Source organism: Leucoraja erinacea, chromosome 32, assembly GCF_028641065.1.
Source record: "Leucoraja erinacea ecotype New England chromosome 32, Leri_hhj_1, whole genome shotgun sequence".
Classification (NCBI taxonomy): domain Eukaryota; kingdom Metazoa; phylum Chordata; class Chondrichthyes; order Rajiformes; family Rajidae; genus Leucoraja; species Leucoraja erinaceus.
Genome location: NC_073408.1, coordinates 18,812,885 through 18,832,976, shown reverse-complemented (window position 1 = coordinate 18,832,976; position 20,092 = coordinate 18,812,885). Strand labels below are relative to the sequence as shown.

General features: G+C 41.8%; 1 protein-coding gene across 3 annotated transcripts in view; it reads left to right on the top strand.

The window, feature by feature from the left end:
- The first annotated feature begins 4,478 nt into the window (after window positions 1-4,478).
- Window positions 4,479-20,092, top strand: part of robo4 (roundabout, axon guidance receptor, homolog 4 (Drosophila)) — a 96,378-nt gene continuing 80,764 nt past the window's right edge. The window contains exon 1 of one of the 3 annotated variants that reach the window (XM_055660833.1): window positions 4,479-4,994. In XM_055660833.1, coding sequence (XP_055516808.1) covers window positions 4,838-4,994 — 157 coding nt within the window. In that variant the 5' untranslated portion in view covers window positions 4,479-4,837. Of the gene's footprint in view, window positions 4,995-17,431; window positions 17,749-20,092 lie in introns of those variants that run through there. The other 2 variants (XM_055660831.1, XM_055660832.1) reach the window with 2 other exon arrangements.

The following is a 20,092-nucleotide window of genomic DNA, read 5'->3' as shown; positions in this document are numbered from 1 at the left end:
AAATGTTCCCAATGTTGGACGAGTCCAGAACCAGGGGCCACAGTCTTAGAATAAAGGGGAGGCCATTTAAGACTGTGGTGAGAAAAAAACTTTTTCACCCAGAGAGTTGTGACTTTGTGGAATTCCCTGCCACAGGAGGCAGTGGAGGCCAAATCACTGGATGGATTTAAGAGAGAGTTAGATAGAGTTCTAGGGGCTAGTGGAATCAAGGGATATGGGGAGAAGACAGGCACGGGTTATTGATTGGGGATGATCAGCCAGGATCACAATGAATGGCGTTACTGGCTCGAAGGGTCGAATGGCCTCCTACTGCACCTATTTTCCATGTTTCTATGTTTCTATGAAAGCGGGATAACAGAACTAGTGCAAACAGGTGATCGATTGTCGGTGTGGACTAGGTGGGCCGAAGTGCCAATTTCCATTCAGTATTGCTAAAAACTAAACTGAAAGGTCTCAGTGTTATTGTGAATTACTTTACAGTATTTATCCTGTGCTGGACAGCATTCAGAGCTAATGTCCCTTTAAAGAGTAAGGTTCAATTTGGATTAGCGGGGGAAAAGGTTGTTTAATTTGAGTTTGGTTCAGTTGCAATAATATTTCATTAAGGATTTGTTTAAGTGGCAGTGACTTGTGCTAATTTTGTGAGATCATTCCTGGGTTGAGCTGTGATTGGGAGACTGTCGGTCAGCCCAGACTGTCTGTGTCCAAACTATCATAGCTGGCACATGCCCAGAATCCACATCACACAATCTAACCCCCCCCCCCCCCCCCCCCCCCAACCCCCCCTCCCCGACAACAACCACTTTATTTTCTTGCACATCACACGCTTCTGAGCGATCTGGGCTAATCAAGGCCTCCCTTCCCTCCGAGCGGCTACTTTCTCCCATAGTGGGAAAATAATTGAAACAAAGCCCGTTTTCAATGGCACGTCATTTCACATCGAGAGCCGCCTCTTTGTTTGACAGCCAGCTGGACGCGGTCTGCAAGGAGAGTGAAGCCCTGGGCTGGGGCCACCTCTATTGAACTCCAGTCAGGCAGAAGTCCATCATTGCCCAGCGCTCCTTTGTCTGAGCACAAAAAACACTTTCAGGCCCTCACATCTCCGATGTGCCTCCTTTTCTCTGCAGCTCCGTCGGAGTAGGATGTACTTTGAAATTAACTAACTCGCAAACACATCCAGGGACTCCATTTTCGATTCAGCAGCAAAAGCCGAGCAACCTGGGGTTGGATGCTTGTACCTTGCAATTCTAAGGTCGAGGTCGTGTGTGGGCCACAGCTCCGTTCCAATCACCTGCCGAGCGGCAGGACAAAGGTTTTGCTTCTGGGGCCTCTGCCTCACTCCATTTCATGCATTGTTAGAGCTCAGCCTGTCAGGCTGGATCGATGGGATCCCGCGGCTCAGGAAAATGGTATCCCATCAGCAAGGGGGATTACAATGTGCTGTTTCCCCACAGGGATGATTAGGGCCCAATTTAAAGGTCAAATTGGGAGAAAATGGGCCCCCGCCGTTTGGGCCTGCTCCTGGACTACCTGACAGGCGAACGAGAGCGTGGCAGTCTTGCCCCTGCAGCGAGCGAGTCTTGCAGGTGAAGGATCAAACCAGCAAATGATGGCCTTTGCAGCTATAAATGGTTCAATATTGCTGCGCTCACAACTTCTTCCAATAGTATTTATCTCCTATTTATTATGTGTTTCATTACAGCATCATACAGCACAGAAACAGGCCATTCAGCCCACCATCTCCATGTTTAGTTTAGGTTATTTATTTTGCATATCTTTTATTCATTGTTCTTTAGTGCCCTACATCATTGTCTATATCTCTCGTTCACCTTATCCCTAACCAGTCGGAAGAAGGGTCTCGACTCGAAATGTCACCCGTTCCTTCTCTCCAGAGATGCTGCCAGTTGCACTGAGTTACTCCAACTTTTTGTGTCTATCCATGTTTAGAGGTCTGAAAAAGGGTCTCGACCAAAAACGTCGCCAATTCCTTCTCTCCAAAGATGCTGCCACACCCACTGAGTTTCTCCAGCACTTTCTGTCTACATTTGATTTTTCCAGCATCTGCAGTTCTTTCTTAAACATGTTTAGTTTAGTTTAGTTTAGTTTAGTTTAGAGATACAGCGTGGAAACAGGCCCTTCGGCCCACCAAATCCGTGCTGACCAGTGATCCCTGCACACCAAGACTATCCTACACACACGAGGGACAATTTACAATTTTACCAAAATCTTTGGAGTGTGGGAGGAAATCGGAGCACCCGGAGAAAACTCAAGCAGGTCACGGGGGAAATTTCATTCAGACAGCACACGTGGTCAGGAGAGAAACCAGGTCTCTGCCGCTGTAAGGCACCAACTCTACCACTGCACCACCATGTTGACCACTAAGCAATTAGCTATACTAATCCTGTTTACCGGCAGTTGGTAATTCAATCCTTTAGGAAATATGTTGTTAAATTGGAAAGAGTGCAGAGAAGATTTACGAGGATGCTGCCAAGACTCGAGTATGTGAGCTATAGGGAGAGGTTGAGCAGGCTAGGACTTTATTCCTTGGAGGGCAGGATGATGAGGGAGGATCTTATAGAGGTGTACTGTATAAGATCATGAAGGGAATAGATAGGGTAGATGCACAGAGTCTTTTGCCCAGAGTAGGGTAATCAAGAAACAGAATTAGTAGGAATCTGAGGGGCAACTTTTTCACACAGAGGGAGGTGGGTAAATGGAATAAGTTGCAGAGGAGATAGTTGGACCAGGTACTATAGCAATATTTAAAAGACATTTGGACGTGTACATTGATAGGGAAGGATTGGAGGGATATGGGCCAAATGCACGCAGGTGGGACTAGATGAAGCACTTTGGTTGGCAAGGGTAAGTAGGGCCAAAGGATCTGTTTCCACACTGTAAGACTCTAAGTGCTTGTCCAGATAATATTGTGAACCTAATGAACTTCAGACTGAGAGTCAGGGGAGAGGGTGTCCAGTGATATGGAAGGGTAAGGTGTGAAAATGACAGATCACAGCAGACGATGATAAGGAAATGTAGAATGGTACATTGTCAGCTGAGGGGAAGTTGACAAGGAGGCATACAATCAGTAAAATTAATCAGAAGGACTGTCAGTGTGTAAGAAGGAACTGCAGATGCTGATTTAAACTTCAGTACTGTCACCTCCATATCACCTTCCCCACAGCCAACAATGTATCATTCTACATTTCCTTATCATCGTCTGCTTTGAACAGTGGTTTTCACACCTCGCCCTTCCATATCTCTAGATTACTTCTCCCCTGAGTCTGAAGAAGGACCTCATCCCAAAACATCACGCATTCCTGAAGAAGGATCTCGACCCGAAACTTCACCCATTCCTTCTCTCCAGAGATGCTGCCTGTCACGCTGAGTTACTCCAGCAATTTGTGTCTATCTTCAGTGTAAACCAGCATCTGCAATTCTTTCCTTCACAGTCTTGCTGGGAATAGCCCTAAGTAGCAATCACCTAAGAGGATTGGCATGAAGCTATAAATAATGGAAGTGATCCCATTAAGTGGTAAATCAGTGGGCAGAATGTACATTCCTGACAAACAGAGACAATTCAGAAAAAAAAATCTCAGCATCACAAGCAAATTGAGATCACAGTCTTCACAATTGGAGATGGGGTTCTTGTCACTGTTTGACTCTCTCACGCCCCAGGATGGTAGAGCTATGTTGTACATTGCAATGGAGGGGGGGGGGGAGATGATAGGGGTGGGAGGGGGGACGTGAGACCCATCCTGGGAGGCATCACACTAGTTGTCTATCCACTTCCTTGACCTCGATGACGTCAACAGTATTGAATATCAGGTGAAATGGCGGATTCATTAACGAACGTTAACTGAATCCAGTCAAGTCTCATTTGTATTCCAGCTAAATCCAAATGGAAGCTGGTTCAGTAAAACAGGGTAATACTAAGCACATTCGGAACCACAGTCAAGCCCAGCTTCATTGGGCATGGTTAACTCGGTGCTACTGAACACAGCCACAGAACTAATTGAAAACCAAACATTGCTTAGTAGTTCCAAGTGATTATTAAGAATGGTGAAATGCCTAGTAAATAAAATGTAATTTAGATTTTCTCTTAAAAAAATCCCAGATACTTTTATTTGTATTTGAAGCTGCAATTTGTTTGGTTGGTGGGGGGAGGCATTGTCTGTTGCTACTGTTTTAGAATCATTTGGCATTCTTTGTAAACTGTTGCTCCTGCTTTCCAACAGTTCGAACTCAACAGAAACCTCACAAAGGCAGCGCAGACAGGCGGTAAAATCTATCACAGGATAGTCAATACTGTTTGAAAACAGAATTTCTAAAGGGCTGACATCCTTTATGTGACAATCTTTCAAGGATGGTAAACCTCTACCTCCCCGATCCTGGAGAGGAAGAAACCAACTCAGCTGGACAGAAATCTGTGTGTTTTTTTTGCTGGTAAATTTCAGAAGCGAAAAAAAAAAAATGCAGAGCATGCCTCTGTGTTTGGAAATGTTGCTTTTCTGACGGTGTAGTTTCGAGTGAGGTTTTACAAAGGGAATCTTGCTCTCTCTTCTTTTCCCCCTCTCTGGATTCCATAGATGTTGCAGTCAGCCCTGGTCCCCAGCTCAGCCCTTGTCCCAGCATGGTGCCATCAAGCCTTTCTGCCCCATTGTTCGACAACTTAGAAAAAGAAGAGGAAAAACACAAAAGCAGTTGCAAACATGCATGATAACAAATTCCAATAATTTACCAAGGGGCTGGAATGAGACAGGCATCAGACTAAGTCGGTGCTGCTGATGCTGCCGTCGCTACCGGCCACGGTGGTAACTCTCCCCAGCACATTTCCTACATGATGCCTTCCTTTGCTTCACTCTTGCTTTATCTATACCTTTTTGTCGAGGCAGAGAGCTCTAAAGTCTGCCGATGTCAATGTACCTGTCCGCCGGACAGGCCTCTGAGAGGAACGAGGCATCTACACTCCTTCAAGCCCAGCCACAGATCTCGAAGTAAGTACTAAACCTTCTTCTCACAGACCCTTTACAATTGCTTTTCCTCAACAATCAAGGTTTGTATAAGGCTCTCCAAGCATCTCTCTTCCTCTCTCATTCTGTCCTCAAATAAACACTTTTTTTCCTTCAATACAATAGGGACTGATTACAAATTTTAATGACCTTTTTGATATGCATTTCCGCCTTTTCTCTCTTGACTCGAGTTAACTGCGTCTCTTTTTTACCCCCTAAAAAGAAATATGTAAAACTAGTTAAGTGTCTCTTTGTTGAGTCATTGGGCCATCTTGTATAGAGATAACACTCGGGCGAGTCTCTTTCTATCAATTTACTATTGAAATGTAAGCACGGGTCAAAACTCAGACCTGATCTCCCAGGAGGAAAAACAAACAGAATTTTAATTAGTTTTATCTGAACCGCAATAGTCTTAGTAAAATGGAAATTATTGCATGCAAATGTAATTACAATAAAATAAGAAGTGAGGGGAAAAAATGACAATAACTCCTTTTAAATATGTTCCCAACTTAAAGTTTGCATTGACTTCCATCAGTAACAAATGTTTTAAACAAAATCTTTCCATCCAAAATTCCTCCATCTCTTGCCATGACTTATCGTCGAAATTCTTTGTCACCTAAGCCCGTCCGTTTAATTAATTTATAGCCCCCTTACTTCTCCTGAAATCCCATTCAATTTCCCCCTCCTCAATAATATTTCATAGTGCTAAACTACATAAAACTTGCCCTCACGATGTTAGTTTTTAAAAATAATCAAACACAATCGCCGAAGGAGGTGAAAGCTACTTTATTAAGAGCTCCACGCAAAGCAAAATAAATAAGTAAACATTAGCATTAACTGTACCGAGAACTCGGCAAGAATCCCGACAGTTTCTATTCACTGTGTCTGTAACGTCGGTCAGGTGTACACATCCAACGCCAAGTACCAAGTGATCTATTTAAACCAGCCGTTCAAATGGTTTGTATCTTAACAAGGCGAGCAGCGAGGTAGACATCGCTAACACATAGGAAAGCTTAAGAAATATTAAAACACATTGTGCTTCATAATTAATTTATTTGTTTAATATAACTGCAACAAGGAGCTGACATATATCGCCATTGTAACTATAAGAACTTATGTGTATAAGTTTCCGGGAGTTTACATTCAATATTAATCTCCCTGTATGTCCATATATTTTGTGTCTATATATGTTCCATGGTTCCTTTATCATCATGTTTAATTAATTCAAGGTACTGTGAAATTCTTTAATTTTTACATACGGGGCAATGAGATTATTGCCATAAGTCTAGTTTGTGTCTATGGGATTACATTTAATCTTCCCCTGAAATATATATTTGAAAAATTAAAGGAATAAAATGTTATGTTCTTGTAGGCAATAGTTGATCTCAGCATCAAATTATTTAGACCAGCTTCGGAAAGAAAGCTTATGGTCAATCATACACATAATTACATAACAATGAGCCACGCGTATATGCTCTTCTTCCAATTATGCCCCATCTCAATTATGCCAGTTTATATCTCTTCAATTAATTTTAGTTTCCAGCATATTTTAGTTGAATTATTTTTTTCCTCAAAACACTAAGAAGGCTCACAATATAACAGCCACAGACGAGCAAATAGCTACCGAAGCACAGATGCTCAGTAAGAAAGCTGAATGAATTCTCGCTAAAAAATCAATAGTTTCAAGGAGTTGCATAGCAGGATCAGCGGATTTTAAATTGTCTTTCAATGTTAATTTTGTCAATCGCTGTTAGCGTTTTGTAATGAATAATGCTCTGTTCATGCAAGTTTCATTGAATTGTGATTGTATTAAATTCCCAATAGGCCATGTCCCTTTCATGGCCGCTCCCACTGGATTCCACTTCTTCCATGTCAAATTTTCATTGGATTTGTTTTGTGTTAAAATTCCATTAGGTTGGCTTGTTACACGTGCACCTTGCGATGGATTCTATCTATTTTGTGATTATTTGTTTCTCAGACATTAATGCCTGTCCTTTTGGGACAAAACACTGGTCTTCTTGCATAGCTTGGCCTATATAAGATTTCATACCTACTGATTTGCTTCACTGAACTGAACCTCTAAGTGGCTTGATTGGCAACAGAGTTAATGCAAACAAGGCAAAGATTGGGTAATAAATGTTGACTTGGCCAACAATACCCACATCCTGAGATGATCATTTGTTAAACTTTCCCTGTTGGTTCACCAATGCATCCCTTTGCAGTTATAATGTTATAATGTTATTTTACCCCAATCACTAATAAGGTTTAATGATAAAATTGAATACTGCAAGGACTCACCTGTATCAAGAGAAAAGACAGTAGGGATGTTGGTTGAGCCTGATGTAAATGAGTTTATTTGCCTGACGGATTTAAGTGGCTCTTTGAAACATTGCTTTAGCAAAAGTCCAAATGCACGGTGCTGGAATCTGGTGATTTAAAAAAAATGTTGGTGATAAATTATAACAGTTAGGAAACAATGTAACCCTATACCATTGGTTCATGAATCAATTCACACAGTTTAATGCAGAAAAATATATTGGTTCCTATAGTTATATCACCCCAAATAGAAAGTTGATTCATTTAAATTCTTGCATAATTTTGTATTTCTGCTGCTGTCGAAAATAATTGGATTTTATAAGTAAATGAATTTTGAAACTTGAAGGAAGCATTCCTTGGAATTGTTTGTGCTGTTGCTCGTTGTTATAACAAATGACCAAGAAAACTTTGACTAGTTTAGAAAAAAAATCAAAATTGAAATATGTACCTATTAGAGAAGACTTCTATTCGAAACGCTTCACTGCTTCAAAGCCAATTTCCACAGCCATTCCTTGATTTATGGAAAAAATGCAATTTAGAAAACTTTTGGTGAAGTAAAATGTCATAACTTGAAAAAGCTATGTAAAATGCTTGACAGCTATGGTGAAACCTATTTGTCTGCATGGTGAGTGGTGCGTGATTAATCACAGTGAAAAATAGATATTTAATTTGAAGGCACCCCCACCACAAAGGGTCACCAGCGATGTATTAAAAATCCATAAATCAAACATTCATGAATTGTGGAATACCTGTATGCAGTTTATCTACAGGAAAACGATTCGGAGTGTATACTAAGCGGAAAGGTGGGAAGCAAGTGGCACATCAGGTAAAATTAACACAAGTGGCCGAAACCTTGAACAAACCAATGGGTTTTAAATCACATTTTAAAGAAGAAAGAGATAGAATTGGACAGCTGGGAATGTTTAGGGAGGAAATTCCCAAACTAGAGATGTTGGCAAAATGAAGATGCAGTTTGTGTCAAATTTTATTGTGTATTGTGTGTTCTTTTTAAGTGTATCGCTGCTGTCAAATTCATTTCACTGCACCTTCGGGTGCATGTGACGAATAAAATTGAAGGTATACAAAAATGCTGGAGAAACTCAGCGGGTGCAGCAGCATCTATGGAGTGAAGGAAATAGGCAACGTTTCGGCCCGAAACGCTGAGTCTCTCCAGCATTTTTGTATACCTATGCTTTTCCAGCAGTTCCTTCTTAAACATGAATAAAATTGACGTTGACTTTGACTTTGACTTTAACTTTGACTTTGACTTTAACTTTGACTTTGAAGCTAATAATGGAGTGAAATAAATAAACTGAAAAAGAGTAGATTTGGAGAATTGCAGAGCACATGGAGTTCCTTAAAGATTATAGATGCGGAAGTGTGTCCATGGGGATGTCTGTGAGAAAAATAGGGAGGGATTTGAATGCACAGTCTTTAATTTTAAGACATCACAGAAAAACAAGCAATCTGTCACACGTCTGAATAAGGGTCTCGACCCGAAACGTCACCCATTCCTTCTCTCCAGAGATGCTGCCTATTCCACTGGGTCTATCTTCAATATGAATCAATGAAGAACGGTCCCCATCCAAAATGTCACCTACCATGCTCTCCAGGGATGCTGCCTGACCCGTAGAGTTACTCCAGCATGTTGTACCTTCCAGTAAAAAACAATCTTCTTGTAATTAACTATTATTTGGGAGACTTAGTACTCAATAATCAAATGGCCAATAAAACTATGTGTGTATTTGCTTTTCTGCTCATTGAGAGAAAAATGATAAAGGATATTATTGATCTCAGGCAAAAATATCTGTGTCAACGTTTAGTGTAGGAAGGAACTGCAGATGCTGGTTTACACTGAAAATAGACACAAAAAGCTGGAGTATCTCAGCGGGACAGGCTGCATCTCTGGAGAGAAGGAATGGGTGTTGTTTTGGGTTGAGACATTAATCTGAAGAAGGGTCTTGACACGAATTGTCACCTATTCCTTTGCTCCAGAGATGCTGCCTGTCCCGCTAAGTTACTCAAACTTTTTGTGTCTATCTTCGCGTCAACGTTTAGTTTAGTTTAGAGCTACAGCGCAGAGACAGGCCCTTTGGCCAACCGAGTCTGCGCCGACCAGTGATCCCCGCACACTAACACTATCTTACACACACTAGGGCCAATTTAAAATTTTACCAAGTCAATTAACCAACAAACCTGTACATCTTTGGAGTGAATTTTCTATTTAGTTGTAGCTCAGTAAATTACCTTCTATGATGGCATTTCAAGTCAGTTTCCCAGGAGTTTAGTCAACACACAACTGTCACAGCATTTAGGAACTTAACTGTGGTCTGAGAGAAGATGCTTAAGTTTCAATGTACAGGACAACTAATATAAAATCCCATTCACTGGGGTGTGAGGAGCGGAGCACAAACTACACACACAGAAGGTGAGATCATAAGTGTGAGTGGGCAGACATCTCTCCCACAGAGATTACCAGCATGTGCCAGAAGCCTGGGGGCAAACTTACCCTCAACCGACCCCACAAGATTAGGAATTAAATAAAATGAGATGAAAATATCAGTTGACCATAATTCTTTATAATTTCTGTAAAAAATAAATGAAACTTGTGCATTGAAGCACATGCAGCAACTTTTTTGGCGTGAAAACAGTAAGTCCCTCATTTCTCTTAATTGGCCAATTAACCACTCATTTTACTCAAAACTAGTCGGTTTAATTATTTTTTAATGTGGTCATTTTTTTTTACTTCTGCTTGATAAAACATGCCTGAAAGAGACTGTTATGTAGCTGCGTGTGGTGTAATGCTCTTCCAGTGACTGAGTTTGTAGTGTGGAGAAGCAGAAGCTGAATGCCTCCACTACTGAATGCTCCCACTAAACAGATCTATGATAATCCAACATTCTTGCCACTTTGGTGAGTGGCAGAATTTCTGGACTACTAGTCGTACTAATAGTTCGACCCACTTTTAGTTTACTTTCAGATGTAACACGGAGATTTGCCAGTGAACGGGATGAGTTTAGAAGGAACATGGGCACCGAGCCTTGATGACTTAATAAGGTCTATGACATTGGTCTGTGGACTGGGGTATTGTCGGATTGGTTGCAGGTGACTTGTGGTGTTCCACAGCGGCTCGTTTTGTGTCCATAACTTTTCACGTTGTATATCAATGACTTTGGATGATGGAATTTTGGTACGAAAATACTGTAGATGGAGGGGTGGGTAGTGTTTTGCAGAAGGACTTGGAAAGTGGGCAATGACGTGGCAAATGGAATAGAGCGCAGCAACGAGTACAGTCATCCACTTTGGCAGAAGGAAGAAACGCGTAGACTATTTTCTAAGTGGAAAGATTTCCAAAATCAGAGGTGCAAAGTGACTTGGGGGAACTGGTGCAGGATTCCCAAATGGTGAATTTGCATATTGAGTCAGTTGGTAAAGAAGGCAATGCAAGGCTAGCATTCATTTCAATGGAGCTAGAATATCTAAACAAGGGTGTAAAGCTGAGGCTTTATAAGGTGCCGGCGAGGACACATTTGGAGCATTGTGAGCAGTTTTGGGCTCCAGGTCTGAATAAGGATGCATTGGCCATGAAGAGGGTCCAGAGGAGGTTTACGAGAATGATCCCTGGGATGAATGGGTTAATCTATGAGGAGCGTTTGATGGCTCTGGGCCTGTACTTGCTGGAGTTTAGAAGGATGAGGCGGGGGGGGGGGGATCTCATTAAAACTTAACAGATAATGAAAGGCCTATTTGGGTGTAAAGGATGTTTCAAGTGTTGAGAGTGTCTAGAACCAGAGCGCACAACCTCAGAATAAAAGGATTTACCTTTAGAATGGCAATGAGGAGGAATATCTTTAGACAGAGGCTGGTGAATCTGTAGAATTCCTTGACACAGATGGCTATAGAGGCCAAGGCATAGGGTATTTTATTAAATGGATATTGACAGCTTCTTGATTAGTAAGGGTGTCAGGGATTATGGGAGAAGGCAGGAGAATGGAGTTCAGAGGGAAAATTGATCAGCTATGATCGAATCGTGGAGTGGACTCGATGGACCAAATGGCCTAATTCCACTCCTATGGTCTTATGGACCACGTGAATTTAGGAAGAGCTTGGGAACAATGTTGTGGCCATTTTAAAAGGTGTGAGAATCATGGCGCATTATTGATCTCTCTAACTTCAAGTAACCCCGAAATTCCCTCTCTCTCTATTCCTCCACCATCCAAGTCGCACAGGCTTCGGTTTCACCCAATAAACAGCTAACAATGGCCTTTTTCCTTTATCGTCGTTACCTTTTTGCATATCTTTCATTCATTGTTCTCTAACTCTATACACCATTGTCTACATCGCTCGTTTCCCTTATCCCTAACCAGTCTGAAGAAGGATCTCGACCCGAAACGTCACCCATTCCTTCTCTCCAGAGAAGTTGCCTGACCCGCTAAGTTATGGGCCTGTCCTACGTAGGCGACGTTTTAGGGGACTGCTGGTGATTATGCGGTCACCACATGGTCGTCACATGTTCGCGGGTGGTTGGCGGGTGGTCGTCTTCATGGCCTTGAGGAGTTCCCTCATTCTGGGAACTAGTCGCGGCCTCATTATGGTCACCGCGAATCTTTCAACATGTTCGAAAATTCTTGTGCTGTAGGTAGGTCGCCAGGAGGTCAAAGGTCTTTGTAGGTTGTAGCCGGTGCTGACCAGTGAATTTCATTGGCTTACTGGGGGAAAAAAACATAAGCAGTAGTTTCTCAAACCAAGGATAACTGACCAGTAAGGTCACTCGTTCTCCCCTCTTCTTCCCTCATCTTCTCCCCCCTTTTCCTCCACTCTCCCCCTCTCCCCCCTCTTAGGTGACCCCTCCCATACAATGTGCTTTCACCGTCTTAATTACAGCGCCAACCCTCCTGTTCATCGTGGTGTGTGTCTGTTTCACATTGGCTTTGCACCGTGTGAATTTCACTCAGACAGCGCTCTGTCCTCTTGACCTGTCCCCCGCCTGTATAACGGGCTGGTGAAGGAAGCAATGTGTGTGTGTTCCACTCTGGCAGTCGCCTGAAAAATCGCCTAAGTGGGACAGCCCATAACTCCAGCATTTTGTGTCTATCTTTGTGCTTGAAATTGAACCAGGTGAGCCAAATGTCAAATCGACAGACTTTCTAACATGTCAATAGTGGATCATCAGATTTTTACTGAATCTGGTCAGCATCAATTGACTGTTTGTGGAATGCGAGTGTCTGCATATTAACTCCTGTAATTCCTGTGCTACAATCACGCACCTTGAGGCATCATAGATTAGAGCCCACAGGTGCTTTAATATTACAATTCATGATGCAAATATTGACGATATAGGCAAACAGACTGAAGGCATTGGCATACTTCTCAGCAATGCGTTGTCACACCATTCCTAACTCGAACATTCAATATACCAATTATTGAATAAAAACAAAACTACTTAAATCTGTTAGAACATTGCAGGACAAAGCTTTAGGTCACTTTATTTTAGACTTTAGTGAAAAACAAAGCGTATTGTTTGGCTCATCCATTCCTAACTCAGCATCGCATTCAATATACAACCAACTGTTGAACCCTAAAAACAGAACTACTTAAAGGTCTGTCCATTGCCGAACATTGCAGGACAAAGCTTTAGGTCACTTTAATCACCACCCCCCCCTTATTATTTTTTTATTCAAATCGTTTGCTATGTCGCTCTTCAAGGGAGATGCTAAATGCATTTCGTTGTCTCTGTACTGTACACTGACAATGACAATTAAAATTGAATCTGAATCTGAATCAGTCTGGGCTGACTGGTGATCACCCCGTACTCTAACACTGTCCTACACACATTAGGGACAATTTACAATTTAACCGAAGCTAATTAACCTACAAACCTGCACATCTTTGGAGTGTGGGAAGAAATCGGAGTACCCGGAGAAAACCCACATGGTCACAGAGAGAACGTGCAAACTTCGTTCAGACAGCACTCATAGTTGGGATTGAACCTGGGTCTCTGGCGCTGTAAGGCTGCAACTCTACCACTGCTTAGTTATCTCTTAGTTATGAACTTAATTGTCCAGCACCAAAGATGTGTGCAATATTCTTTCTGTTGTTCTTGAAAGTGCGTGAGTCTAATTCCACTGAAGTTACCCTGGTTATTCTTCCGAGCATGATGTGCACTGAAGTTTATTACAGTCAACATGAAGAGTACCTGGATCTCGGGCGTTGATCTTATTACCTCTACAATCAACTGATGTCTCAAACAAAGAACTCTAAACCAAAGTTTAGTTCAACTAACTTCTAAACCAGCATCTGCAGTTCTTTCCTACACATTGAGTTCAATTTAATCTTTATTAGCATTCAAGTTATTCCAGCACACATATAAACCACTGACTTCTAATAACTGCTAATTTGATTTATTATTCCGGCTTATTACTTCTTACACTAAATCACAAGACTCACGACTTACACACATATTACCCACATGAATGAATTGGCCAGATTCACCCTGTTGGTCGGGGGTAGACTTTTCTGAGCTTCAGAAGCGGATCCCCCTTCCTGCGATGGTTGTTCCCGGGGTTGTTGCTTCTGATGTCTCGGTCTGCCCTTTTATACTATTTTATTTCCTTCAATTTCCTTCAATCTTCTAGAGAAAGCCTTTGTTTTAAGCCAGGGCTCTCATTTCAATTTGTCACTCAACCAAGGGCTGAATAAACAAAACACATCTTTGTTCCTTATTAGTCTTGAGAGTGGTGTCAAAGGTAGAAAGGTGGTCTAAAGACTTTTGGCACATTGGTCCTCATCGCTCAGGTATTGAGTATAGAAGTTGGCAGGTCATGTTGCAGCTGTATAAGGTATTGGTGAGGCCATAGCTACAGTATTAGGTTCAGATTTGGTCGCCATGTTACAGGATATTGTCAAACTGGAAAAGGTGCAGAGAAGATTCACAAGGATGTTGCCAGGACTCGAGGGCCTGAGCTATAGGGAGAGGTTGAGCAGGCTGGGGCTGTATTCCTTGGAGTACAGGAAGATGAGTATTAATCTAATAGAGGTGTACAAAATTATGAGAAGTCTGAAGAAGGGTCTCAACCTGAAAAGACACCCATTCCTTCTCTCCAGAGATGCTGCCTGAGTTAATCCAACTTTTTGTGTCTATTTTAGATTTTAAAATATAGTCTTTAGCCCAGTTGGAGAATTAAGAACCAGAGGACATAGGTTTAAGTTGAGGGAGGGTAAGATTTGATAGGAACCCGACGGATAACTTATTTACACAAAGGGTGGTGGGTATATGGAAGGTTGCTGGAGGTGGTAGTTGAGGCAGGTACTTTCATAATATTTAAGAGACAATTGGAGATATGAAAGGTTTAGAGGGTTATGGGCCAAATGCGGGCAGTAGGTCTAATATCGATGGGGCATGTTGCCTAGTGTGGGCAAGTTGGGCCGAAGGGCCTGTTTCTGTGCTGTAAAATGGAGTTGAGAAGGATGGGGAAACCATGGAATTCATTGTCACAGATGGCAGTGGTGACCAAATCATTTGGTATTATTGAAGTGGAGATTGATAGGTTCTTGATTAGTAAGGGCATCAAATTTTACGGGGAGGAGAATGGGATTGAGAGAGAAAAGCAGGTCAGTCATAATCATTTGGCGGAGCAGACTCGATGGGCTGTATGACCTAACTCTGCTTCTGTGACTCATGGTCTTATGGTTGGGCCAAAGGGCTTGTTTCTGTGCTGTATGATCATAACTACACCATCTTTACCCAGCCCACACTGCATTTGATTGCAATCTGTTGATAACCAAGCAAGCCATTCAGTTTGCAGCAACTGGTATACAGTGGCAGAGAAAGAGTTAAAGAAGGTGATCGTCTGCAATCGACCTGGAAATGAACAGTGAGGACACCATCCATCGTGTTAAGTTACACCACAATGGGGCTAAACTCAGAACAGCTGACAGCTCAGATACAGGGGGGACCTTATTGAAACGTACCGAATAGTGAAAGGACTGGATAGAGTGGATATGGAGAATACGTTTCCACTAGTGGGAGAGTCTAGGACCAGAGGTCATAGCCTCAGAATTAAAGGACATTCCTTTAGGATGAGAAAGAACTTCTTAAGTCAGAGGTTGGTGAATCCATGGAATTCTTTGTCACAGAAGGCTGAGGAGGCCACAAAGTCAATGCAATATTTTTAAGGCAGTGTTAGATAGATTATTGAATAGCATGGGTCCCAGGGGTAATGAGGAGAAGGCAGGAGAATGGGGTAAGGAGGGAGAGATAGATCAACCATGATTGAATGGCGGAGTAGACTTGATGGGCCGAATGGCCCAATTCTGTTCCTATCACTTATGACCTTATGACCTTAAACAGGCAGCCATGAGATGCCACTGCCCACAGGAACCAGTGGGAACGTTGGGGAAGTAAGTCTGTTTATTACTAATCCATTTCACAGGATGTGGGCAAGGTCAGCATTTAGTGCCCTTCCCTAACAGCTCTTGAACAGAGTGGCTTCTGAGACTATTTCAGACAAACAAGTGTGAGGGTTTCCTTGCATTTTACCACTGTAATTACTCATTGCAATGTCATGTAAAACTGAGCATGGTCACGGGAATGGGGACACCAGTTTTTGCATGGAATTAATTACTCAAAGTAATTTGTTCAAAGACAAGAAAGAGTTTGCATTTTTGATAGTGCCTTTCATGACTGAAGGACTACCCTGAGCATTGTAGATGTCACTGAAGCATTGATTCAGTACTTTCAATGCTGTAATGTTTGATACACCATAGCAAGTTGTTGGAGATTTTGATGCAGTTACCCATTACATTCTTTATTCTCAACCTTAAATGTTCACTTGCGTTTCTCCTTCCACAGTTGCTGCCTGACCAGCCGAGTATTTCCCACATGATCTGTTTTTACATCAGATTTCCAGACGTTTTTTTTAAAATATGTTCAACCAGGTTCAGGAATAGCTACTTCCCCACAGCCATCGTGCTATTAAACCTGGCTCGGCCAAAACTCTGATTATTAATAACCACTTTCTGTTATTTGCACTTTACCAGTTTATTTATTCATGTGTGTATATATTTATATCATGGTATATGGACACATTTATCTGTTTTGTAGTAAATGCCTACTATTTTCTGTGTGCTTAAGCAAAGCAAGAATTTTGTTGTCCTATACAGGGACACATGACAATAAACTCACTTGAACTTGAACTTGAGATTGACGAAGCTGTATAAAGTAATGTGTTCATGGTTAGAATTTTCATAAGATTATTCAAACTGTATTCAGTGGCCAGTTGCTTTAGGATAAATTGGGGGTGCATTGAATAAATGATGCTGTCCAGTCTTCAGACAGCAGCATTTCAGTACATCCTGTGCAAATATTGTATGCTGCTGTCTTTTCCTTCAGATTTGCACATCTTATTAAAACATAAAACTTTATTTAATCTTATTGAACTTTAACATAATTTCTCCTGATTTCTGGATTATATTAATAGGGTTGAATACATTTCTGTTGAAACATACAAAATGTAACTTCTTGTTTTGCAGAGTTTGGCAGGTTTTATCTTTCCCTTTTAATTAACTTTAAAGTAGCCAGATTGATCACCTAATCATTTTCCTTTTGTCCTCTAAATGCCACCACCTTAGAGACATTGTTTGAGACATCAGGGTCTGTATTCAGTAAAGTTGCTGTTGGCTCTCTGACCACCACGTCCCTGCTTGACCATGGTTATACTGGTTAAATAACACCCAATATTGCCATGACACCAACTTCTTACCGCTGACAATGGTCAGGCAGCATCTCTGGAGAAAAGGGATCCTTTTTCTACAGAGATGCTGCCTGATCTGTTGAGTTACGCCAGCACTTTGTGACTATCTTTAGATCTATTTGATATGTCAGGCTCAGTCACTTCTCATCCCAAGGATATTGATCTGAAACACATTAATTGTGCTTCTCTGTCTGACCTGGTGAGTTTTGGGACTTTTTTTTTCCAATTTTTATTCTCGGTGACTATAAATTAATTTTTGCTCCTCCATCGCCTTGAAGGAGTTAAATTACATGGGCGGGACTTGGGGTTGGGAGAGCGTAGTGATAGAGGGCTGTGGATGCGGGCTGCCCCATCCGCACCCAGGGCCGTGAGGGAAATGTCACTAAGCAGAGGGCAGGGGAAGGGAGAACACACTGTGTAGTCAGTAATCAAACCACAGCAAAGAGGGAGAGGGATTTTAAACAAGAGTCGGCGAAGAAGAAAGATTGATGGAAACATGAGGGGGGCGGAGCAGCACTAGAAGTTTAAACTTTGCAAAAAGTTTTCTGGGAGTTGATTAAAGTTTGATGAGTTTGAGGGAGCGGGTTTCAGATGGTCAGTACAGATGGACGTTGAGGCACGACTACTCCTCCGGCTTCTACTGCTTTGGAAACTCTCCGCTTCCTTGGGAGGTGAGTGCAGAAGTTATTTCAACTAGTGACACCTCGGTTGTCATCTCAGATTTGTATGGATTTTAGGTATTACTACCTTGTGATTGTAATGAAAGGAAACATTTTATTTAGTTGCATTGGAACAACTTCGATTAAGTTGCAAACCATTTTCAGTTCGGTAGAGCCAGAATGAAATGCCCCAAAAGCAAACGGCAAAGGGGTAGAGACAAGGAACTGCATGTACTCCTTTACACATAAGGACACAAAGTGCTGGTGTAACCCAGCGGGTCAAAGACAGCATCTCTGGAGAACGTGGGAAGGTGAAATGGCTTCGAAATCCGTTTCTCCCTCCACAGATGCTGCTTGATCAGTCGAGTGTTTCTTTATTTGCCTTTAATTCCCATTTAACTTTGTACTGTTCAATCCTTAGGTCAAACATCTCGTTAGCTTTCTAGATAGACGCAAAGCGCTGGAGTGATTCAGTGGGACAGGCAGCATCCCCGGAGAAAAGGAATAGGTGATGTTTCGGGTCGAGACCCTTCCTCGAACTTCTTGAAACTCTTCCTTCTTAGCAAATAGTGCAAAATTCCCAGCAAAATTCCCAGAGTGTAATGGGAACATGAGCATTTCTAGTTTTATATGGCATTTAAAAAATCTGTCATCTAATGTAGTCCCATCGTTAAATTGCATGCATTTTCCAGAAGAGGTCGTTAGGTCGACTAGTGCAGAACCACTTCACTTCCAAATTTCATAAACATTGCTTTGAAGCTGCGAAGAACAAGCTTTTTGGAGTAGATGGTGGAATAGTTCTTTGTGCGTCTTTGTTTTTTTTTAACATTCGCGTCTAGCCAGATAAACTTCTGTAAGCGTCGGGATAAGATACCAGATCTATTTGAAAACTACCCTTCTTAAGGTGTTCATCCAGACACAACACATTTAATTTCCACAGAAATGCAGGAACTAACATGTGTCTGAGCCAGCCAGTAATTAACTTCATTTACATTTTTAAAAGAACACCTATTGATGTATTTTGTACTTTTGGAAACGCTACGTCCTTAGCTGGAATGTAATCACAATGCCTCCTAAAGCCCTCCTTCACACAAATATTATTCCCAGCCAAAAAATTATACTTTACAGTCACTTTGTAAAGGGTTTGATTCTGTGCCATTGTTTGATGTTGCTTTTATGTTGATTTGCCCCTCCCAACTGATAAATGCACTATAAGGACTTGGTCAGTCAGGCTGCAACAGTTTGTTCTGATATCAGTCTTGATGGGCAGCGGGCCATTATTATTGGTCTCAGCACAATTGAAAGGAGAGAAATCGGTCACTTTGGTCAGTGGTGCTGGAAACATGTTCTTAAACTTCTGGGCATGTTGCTTCCCCCATTGAATAGCAGCTTGTGTTTATATAAACGCCTCTAAGACATTCACCGAGCTTGAAGATCAAACCACACAAGGAGATAATAGACAAGGCGATGAAAAGCTTGATCAAAGAGAAGGTTTTAAGGAATGTATTAAAGGAGAGAAGATGATATTGAGACAGGATTCCCTAGTTTCGTACAGCAGCTTAGGGAAGGAGGTGGAGGCATAAGCCACCAACAATGAAGCCATGAATGTGATGGTCCAAGTGATTAAAAACAGAGTCACAAGGAACTGCAGATGCTAGAATCTTGTATAGAACACAAAGTGCTGGAGTAACTCAACAGGTCTGGCAGTTCCCCCACAGGATATGGACAGATGACATTTTGGGTCGGGACTGTTCTTCAAACTGATGCTTTTTCACCGTTTCCCTCATCTGACACCCTTTTGTCTCCTGTCTCCATTTTGTCTCCTACTTTCCCCTTTTGTCTTATTTTCATATTTAGCTTTTGTCCATCCATTTGCCAATATAAAAAAAAAACCTTCGCCTTTATCCATCTATGTCCAGTCCCCAGCTCTTTTCCAGCTTTCTCCCTCTTCCACAATCAGTCTGAAAAAGGATCCCAATCCAAAACCAGGGCTCTATGGGGGAGGAGTACAGTCTAGAACCCTTCCCCAGCAGGACATTGGGGGGGGGGGGTCTGGGGGAGATGCCCCTCAAACAAGGGAAGGGATATCAACAAAAGTGGCCATGTTAGTGGTGAGGCTGCTTGATGTAAGGATACTAACAAAAATAACACTGATGAATGTATGTATAGATATTGATAATGTTGGTGCACCTTTTGCACTGTTCTTGGTTTGCATATATATTTTTATTATTCTGAATAAAGTTTATCTCTGGAAATAAAATGTTCTCCAGTGATGCTGCTTGACCCGCTGTTCTGAGTGTTCTGAGCGAAAGCAGAGAAATACATATCCCTCAAAGAAATACATTGTTTGTTTATT